Source organism: Coregonus lavaretus (genome assembly GCF_964263955.1).
Source record: "Coregonus lavaretus genome assembly, chromosome: 2".
Taxonomy (NCBI): domain Eukaryota; kingdom Metazoa; phylum Chordata; class Actinopteri; order Salmoniformes; family Salmonidae; genus Coregonus; species Coregonus lavaretus.
The window spans coordinates 58,250,032-58,259,188 of NC_139989.1; the positions used below are offsets into that span (position 1 = coordinate 58,250,032).

The 9,157-nt window shown below is 41.5% G+C and overlaps 1 protein-coding gene across 1 annotated transcript in view; it reads right to left on the reverse strand.

The window, feature by feature from the left end:
* The window catches only part of LOC311139841 (cilia- and flagella-associated protein 70-like), a gene marked incomplete at both ends in the record, with an annotated part of 33,364 nt that overhangs the window by 23,837 nt on the left and 370 nt on the right, over positions 1-9,157 (reverse strand). Inside the window, 6 exon segments of the mRNA XM_084174817.1 lie at positions 7,186-7,280; positions 7,503-7,685; positions 8,035-8,220; positions 8,447-8,532; positions 8,660-8,758; positions 8,935-9,118. Of these exon segments, the coding sequence (XP_084030943.1) occupies positions 7,186-7,280; positions 7,503-7,685; positions 8,035-8,220; positions 8,447-8,532; positions 8,660-8,758; positions 8,935-9,118 (833 nt within the window).

Here is a 9,157-nt window from a genome sequence, read left to right on the forward strand (position 1 = left end):
GCTCCACATAAGTCCAGTACTGTAAAATGTGTCGCATCTGGAGGAACTTGAGCTAACAAGGTATGAGGATCTGGCACATCCGCTGGAAAGTCAATCACTATTTCATTCACTGCTCTCAAATCATGAGCTACACGATAGCTTCCATCTGGTTTTTTTACAGGCCACAAAGGCGTGTTACTCCGAGGGTGTTTTGTTGTCCTTAAAACCCCTACTGTCGAAAGTCCATCAATTTGTGGTTCAATCCCTTTGATTGCTTCCTCTGTCAATGGATATTGATTTTTCCATGGAGGTTTGGCTCCTGGTCGAAGTTCAACCTTCACAGGTTGAGCTGATTTTACAAGTCCAATATCAGTACTATGTTGAGACCACAACCCTTCTGGAACTTGTTTCAACATCTCCTCTTTCATAGGATCTGAATCAATCTTCATATTGCAAATAGATTCATGTGTCATTCCTACAGCCTGTGGCTCTCCTTGTCCTTGAGCCGAAATCATTATTTTGAGAAATCGTTGATCTTCACTTCTCCAAATCGCCAAATTTTCTTTCGTTGGTCTGAAAGTAAGTTTCTCTGCTTCTGTCATCATCTCTCCCATTTGCTGTTGCTCATAGCCTTCTGAAACCAACAAGGTAACATGTGGCACACTCTTCTCAATCTCAAACTCTTTATTCAGATAATCATCTGTGTTTATCTTCATAGCTGCTCCTTGTGGTCCTAAAATAATGCAACTTGAGCTAAGTTGAACATTCTTCGGTTGATGACTCAACCATTCCTCTAAGTGTGATTGAGCAGCCTTCTTGAAATACTTAAGCGTACAATGGAATGGATATTCCGGAAGCTTTGCATCAGGCATATTTGCAACAATAAATTTTTCCCATATCTTAGCTTGTTTCATAAAGTCTTCACTGAGATTTCCAATCCAGAATACTGAAGACGAATCCACCTCCGTCATCATCGACAATTGGTAAACCTTTTCCTTTGGCATTTCTATCAGACAGCCGTCTGGTGTACATCTGATTGTACAGTTCAACTTGCACAAGGCATCTCTTCCCAATAATGCAACAGGTGTATGTTCTGATACCAGTATGGGTATCTTAATTTTGTGATCTTTATAGCAGAGCTCAATTGGTTCCGTAAGAGGAATCAGCCGTTTTACTCCCTCAAATCCGATTGTCCTAACGAGTTGATTGGACATAGGGAGATGTGTAGCATCTTCAGGTCGAACACAGGTGAACGCGGCTCCGCTATCCGCCATTACTTCCAATGGTCGATTGTTTATTTTCACCTCAATTGTTGGATCTCTTTCCGATCCTGACGCTACCAGCTGACACCTCCCTTTCGGATCATCTAGGCACCTCTAGAATCCTGGCTCCGGACCCCTGTAGGGGTTCACCGGTCCTCCAGATGATTTTGACTGGCCCCTGTATCTTCCTCTGAAATTCCCTCTAAGGTCTCCTCCTGACCAATTACACTCACGGGCAAAGTGACCAACATGTCCACAATTATAACACACATCTGGAGACGGCGGGAAGACTGGCTTACCTCTTCCTCTTCCTCTCCAATTCTGTGTCTGCCCAGAAATTGGCTGTGGGTATGAATTAACTGGTGCCGCCATCGGTGGCTGGTACAATTGCGGTTGGACCTGTTCTGGTTGAAGTTGTGGCAGTGCTTGTTGGTTCGGTACACACGGACTCTGCATAACCAAAGCTTGTTTCTTATCCTTTTTATTCTCTCCCAGTTGTATCAGATTAAGTTTCCGAAGAGTTTCTTCGTCCTGCTCTTTCTGATTGAGTTCCTTCTTCCTGTACAGATCCACTTGATGAGCTATGTGATCTGTATAGACACCTTTTGTCATGCTTCCCAGTCCAACCACTTCTGCCAGTTTGTTTCTTACTGGGGAGGGCAGTCCCATTTGCAGTTTAGCTCTCAAAATTGACTGCTCAATTTGACTCACATCTGGATCATTTCCAGTAATATTTCTCCACACTTGATGAACTCTTGACACATAAGCTCTCGGATTTTCTTGTTGTCCTAGTGGATCAATCAGAATATTATCAGGATGCACATTCGTTGGAAATGTATCTTTCAATGCTCTCCACAGACGATTCCTACTTGCAGCCAACAATTCAGGATCGTTCACTGCCGTCCCAACATATCTCATGAGTCCAGCCCTCTGGAAGACTTCTTCCATATCTGGAATCCCAATGAGATTAGCCAACAGTCTCTTAACGTCTCCTATGGCAGACTGTGTTCCCACCGTAATTTCTTCCAATTTCGAAATCCAAGGATAGGCCCCATTCTGAAGAATAGGCAACTTCTCAAGTATGTTTGACATATCGGTATTTTGCAACGGCTTATATTCAAAGTTTTGACCTCGAATGATAACTGGTACCATTTTGCTCGGGGTATCTTTCCTTGACCTCAATGCATATTTTGTCTCATCTTTTCCAGATTCTCTTCTCAGCTGTCTCTCCTTCCGTATGGTCAGCGACTGAAGTTGTTCCTGTACCTCTCTTACTTCTCCTGCAGTCCTTGCACTCTTCAGTTCTGATAAGCATTGGTCTATTTCTCCGTCTATTTCTTCTGCAACAGTCTTTGCAGGACAACCTCCTTTCGAATACGCAGCACCGTCAGCCTCCTCTTTATCGCTGTCTTCATCTTTGCTTCCCTCAGCACTCGAAGATATTGTATCCTTCTTCTTCGAATCTTCCTCAGCACTGTAATATCTTAGATCCTTCTTCAAACCTTCCTCAGAATATCTTGTATCCTTCTTCTTCAAACCTTCCTCAGAATACCTTGTATCCTTCTTCTTCAAACCTTCCTTACCCCTTCTTTCCGTTCTGGCCAACCTCCGTTTGATGACCGGATCATATCCACCCATGATCCCCTCTAAATCACCCTGATCATCATCGTCCTCCTCCAATTCCATCCTACTTAACCTCATACCACCCTTAGTTTTCAGACCTCTCGTTTTCTTTCCACCTTTGGCGCTTGGATGCATTTTTACGGTCGTTTCTGCTTGTCCTCTCTCTATAATTTGTTCATCCTCATCTCTGATGTAATAATCCCCCTGTTGGAGGATTACTGGAAGCTGAGGATAAGCATCCCTAAGCTCAACTTCCTTCTCATACGGTGGGGGTCTTCTCGCCGAATCCGTATGTGAGAAAGGTATACCGACCTCTACCCTCAGTTTCTCTGTCGACGTCTCTTCCTTTAGCTTCTTCTCCATACCTTTGCTTCCCTTGTCTTTGGTATCTTTCATCAGTTTTTGTCCTTCGTCTTCAAACAATTTAAGAACACCCAGCTCCCTTTGTCTCTTCTCTTTACGTCGTTCCTTTTGTTTTCCCTTCTTCTGATCTGCCTTGTAAATTGACAGAAGTACTTTCATGATGTTGATAACATCCGGATTAAGAGTCCCTTCCTCTGGCCAGGGTTGTTCAATGTCAGGCCAACGTTTGTTCCATTTGCTGGATAATCTCGCAATACCCTTAACTAAAGGATTACTATGTTCGACTATATTAACTGGTGTAATAACTTTCATAGCCTTGCTATCCTTTCTCCCCATTGTAAGTCCTCTCTTATCTTCCTTTATTGTGAAGTATTTATTTTAGCCTATGGCTTCCCCCCCTTTAATTATTAATATAACCTAAACAACCAGAGAGAAAACAAACAAAAAAATTATTATTATTATTTTTTTTTTAAATCACCAAATAAAACGAAAAATAAAAAAATAATAAAAAATAATATGACTATTATTTTTTTTTATTTTTTATTTTAAATCTGAATATCAAATTTTTTTGAAAAATATGAATAATTAAAAAAAATTAAAATATGAATAAAATATGAATAATTAAAAAATTAAAATATGAATATTAAACTTTTTGAAAAAATATGAATAATTAAAAAATTAAAATATGAATATTAAAATTTTAATTAAAAATAACCCCCCCAAAAAAATCCATTAAATTATTCAATTAAAATTTCAATTAACAACTATGAATAATTATAACTAATTAAGACCAATATTTATTTCTACACCTATTTTACCAATTTAGGACCCACTTACCTTAACCCCTCCGGAAAGTGAATACCAGTAGTCAACGTCCACAGCAATCCAAACATGGAATTCTAATCTACAACACCATCACCCCAATAAATCCCATTGTTTAATATGCACCCAGAAGTATTTTACTATCACCGAATAAAACAACATGCACCCAAGTATTTTAATATCACAGAATAAAAAGACTTCCAATCTACAACAATACCACACCAATATAAACCATTGTTTAATATGAAGCCAAATATTGCAATATCACAGAATAATGTCAGTACCTGCTTTCCAACCGAATCCCCCAGTCAGGCCCAGTAATGCACCGAGACCCAAAACTGCAACTTTTATTCCCTGATCAGTCTGTTGCCAAGTGTGTAAGAGAGTATCATTGCATCCAACATCCTGTTGAGAGATTTTGTAGACAAAAAAGTACTAGCCTGATTTTGGATGATCCTCTGTTTGCGTCACACCTTGTCACGTCACGCCACGCAACGCCGCGCACGTTAGCCCCCCTCTCTCTCCTTCGCTCCGTTCTACAGCCTCATATAACAAGGGAAGAAAACGATACAGCCAAGCATTTAAATTTTACACTTAACCAAGGTATTCCCCACTCATATTTGCTACCAAACAGAACCTAGAAAGAAATAAATCAACACATTTTAAACCGGACCCCAAGAATAAATAAATCGCTCAAAACATTTTAATTTTATTTTAACCCGTCATTCAAATCAATGCATTATACTTCGTCACCATATATTTAATTTATAAATGTACTACATCTCAACAAATAGCTTAACGTTCACATAACAGTTACTTTAATAATTTTAAAAGAATCGTGTTCACCTTTTCCGGTAGTCATTACCCCTGAAAAGAACCCTGAAACAATCATATGACCGTACTGGCCACCATTTTGTTCCGTCGCCTCAGCACGACCGCATGTCGAAGATTCAGTGCCGTAAACCAAAACGTGTCCTAATCTCGTGTCATAAACTCCCCCTTTCTGTAGTGTAGTGTCGCAAAATTAAACGCATGCGCACAACCATTCAAAAATACTTTTCACCGTGGAAGAAAGATTCTCTCTTCTCTCTCCCCAAACAGAAAGAATAACAGCCAGCTGTAACTTTCCATTTCCCCCTTATAGTCCAACAACATTTAACAGCGCTCACAAAACATACAACCTGACTTACAGACAGTGACAAATTTAAGAGACTTTAATCCATCGCAATGGAATCTCTAAGGATATCCATTAGCATGTAGCACGCAACACAATTAGCATTCAACCTTAGCAGCTAGCTTAGCCTACGGTACATCGTGACATAAAACACAATTAACACTAGCCTCCACCTCAGCCACCATGATGTAGCATGACAAAAAATTAGCCTTTAGCCTCAAGCCTTAGCATTTAGCATTTCACCACGATGTACCACGTGACCCGAACCATACAATCAAGCCTTAGCAACGAGGCACCACGTGGCCTGAAACAATCCAGCCTTAACACCAACCTCCAGCTAAGTGTAGCCTACTAGCTATACAAATGAACACCCCGCACCGTGGCCCAATCATTTTCCATGATTATCAATAATATCTCCTTCTAACTTTGTGTTGCCGTAAGTTCTGGATAATCATAGAGAGGTCACCCCAAGCATTATAGTTCGTCAACCATACGATGAGTATATAACATACATATAATCCATCCAGCTTAATAATTCCCTGAATTAACCATACACCACATAACGCGTTGCAAGGATTTTATGGCCCATTCCTATGAATCGCCTCGATTCGAGGGCTTTTCCAGATTCCCCGGTGCCCTAATTATGCAGACGTCTTCCAACCTTTATTCTCTACCAATCCATTGTCCTAAACATGCTATTATTCCCCATTTACCCATCAACCCAATTTAGAATATTTGTTATCAGACTCCGAATCAACAACAACACCATACCTCAATAACGACCCAAGTCCTTTTAACCGTACACCGTCAAAGCCCTCTCCCCCATCAACGAAATGACTAGTGTCCAAAGTTTGTGAATAATCTCACCTTTAGCCGGCTTGAACCGTAGTCAACTCGCGAATCCAGGAAAGGGACCAATAACGATGCAATCAATATCTCAGCGGAGCCTCCAAAATGTAGTGTATGGTTATTGGAAGGTGTTGTCGTCAATCAAGAAGTCTGCTTAGGTGGATCGTGTTCAAAGGCCTTTATTCAAACCACGAGGTTCCAGCGTAAGTACGGACACAATATCCGGAGAATCAGACCCCAAATAAATCTTGCTGCATTCTAACTCTTCGTCACCGCTCCCCCCTTTATATAGCCTTCCAAGAGTTGAATAGCTCCCTCTACTGTTCAATCCCCGTATCTTACCACCCACTTCCTGTTTGTCATATGTGACGTCACGCTAAAACCTTCCCTCTGGATAACAATAATCAACCTTCCATTTCTTCATGAACAACCTTTAACAAAGACATAATTTTAATATACTACAACACCGACAGTGATTTATTTAGAATTCAAGGCACACTTAACCAGCATGGCTACCGCAGCATTCTGCAGCGATCCGCCATCCAATCTGGTTTATGCTTAGTGGGACAGTCATTTGTTTTTCCACAGGACAATGACCCAAAACACACCTCCAGGATGGAGTGCTCCATCAGATGACCTGGCCTCCACAATCAACCGACCTCAACCCAATTGAGATGGTTTGGGATGAGTTGGACCGCAGAGTGAAGGAAAAGCAGCCAACAAGTGCTCAGCATATGTGGGAACTCCTTCAAGACTGTTGGAAAAGCATTCCTCATGAAGCTGGTTGAAAGAATGCCAAGAGTGTGTAAAGCTGTCATCAAGGCAAAGGGTGGCTACTTTGAAGAATCTCAAATATATTTTGATTTGTTTAACACTTTCTTGGTCACTACATGATTCCATATGTGTTATTTCATAGTTTTGATGTCTTCACTATTATTATACAATGTAGAAAAAAAATCGAAATAAAAAAAAAACCTTGAATGAGTAGGTGTCCAAACTTTTGACTGGTACTGTATATTTGTTACAGATAAAATCCAAGATTTGTGTGTTTAAAAGCAGAACTCAATAGAAGCAGATCATTTGCAGTGAGGTGGTGTGGTGTATCTGTCTCACCAGGCTGCACCATCTGCATCCAGAAAGCAACGACGCTCTGTGTCCCAGCTCACTCTCTTCTTATTGGTCTCCGCTTCATTCCGGAAATCCCTGTCCTGGAAAACACAGGAAGAGATGAGGGGAAGAGATCCATACATTACACATAATGTATTGGTCAAACCACTGAGAGGGCAAACAACATTGACTCAATGACAATAATTGAAAATACGACAGAACAATAAAAACATTGTATTAATTTCGTATTAACGTGAGATCATGCAGCAGTACTAGAGATGGTTTACCTACCATAATACTAGAGTACAAGTAGGCTAGAGTACCTCTATGCTGGTGAGATCCCCATCCTCCATCTCAATGGGCTCGCCCTCCATGGAGACACCTGGTATGAATTGAGCTCCAGAAGCCAACAGGGGACCCAGGGGCCACTTCCTGGGTCTTCCCATGGGTTCACCTTCCCCGTCCACTTTCAGCAGCCCATTGGAGAACAACAGCACCTGCTCTTTCTGGGGGGAAACAAGAAATGTGTCAGGTACAAGTTAAAGTTAAATGTCATATGACATTAGGGATTGTGGGTTCATCTATGTGTGTGTATTATATCCTTGAATTACTGTCAATAGTTCAAAGTTGATAACATTTCCACAGTAAAAATGCTTTAGTGCATTAGCATGGGACTTGGTCTGTACTATTCCAGTGTGATTGTGAACTAACCTATAGAGTTGTCATTCTATTCAATAGCAAATATTTGCCAAAATCCATGAAAATAAGAGGAATTTCACTTTACTTCCTGTATTGACTCAATTGAAATGGAATTGACCCCAACCCTGATGGCAACATAGGTATTTTATCTCTTACCTCTGCAGTGAGGGGAACCTGCAGGGCAGCCACGTAGCTGCAGGGAGGACCAGATCCAGAGACAGGGTTCCACACCTCCGGTACAGAGTAAGCTGTCTCCACAGTAACCTTCAGCAGGTTGGATTCAGACAGCTGGACGCCGGATAGCAGAGGCTCGGGAACACAGACGGTCACGTCTAGAGATGGCTGGGTGCCAGGCAGAGAGGAGGGGGATGTCAATTACAAACAAACATAGAGTACACACACACACACACAAACCCACAGTCACGTATGAACACACACACAAACCCACAGTCACGTATGAACACACACACACACACAAACCCACAGTCACGTATGAACACACTCACACTCACACGAAGACACACACACACACACAAAGTCTCTTGTGCTGGTTAGTCTTTACTCGTACCTTACAGCTTCCCTCCTGTGAGGCTGCATCCGCAGGTGAGCCAGGGGTTGGATGAAGTAGCACAGTGGATGAGAAGCTGACCTGACCTATCGAGGGTGAGAGAGAGAGGAATCAATTTAAATTTAAATTTTAACCATGAGTGAGTTTTTTTTGTCCCTGGAAGGTATTAAGTTAGATGGATACTTGATTGGATCTAATGTGTTGGTCTCTCACCATGCAAGAGAGGTAGCAAGTCCACTATAGCTTGCCCTATAACTGCAGTCTTCTCCTCCTTCTGCTTCTTCTCCTTGGGAAGGAACTCAATCACTGTCACTAAATGACAACAACAACACAACAGAGAGGATTAATGTGATAAGCAACCGTCGATTAGTGAACGAGTGAGACACGGTACAATGAGGATATCGATCAATCCTCAAGATGAATAGTGGCTATAACATCTGAAATAGGTAGCATACATCATAATAATGGAATAGTTGGTAGTAGCTCACATATGACAGGTTTGTGTGCCATGTCATCTAATGTGTGGCCAGCATCTAAGCACTCAAAGCTGCAGGTGAAGTTGTAGTCCACGCCCTGATCCACAGCAGCATCTAGCTTCTGGGAATCTCCCAGGATGATGCCATTGAACTCAGCCCTCACATAGTTCAGAATGGACTCAGCCTTGTTGCCCCTCTGGAAGTGAAAAAGAGACACCATTTTGTTAGAGGTGTG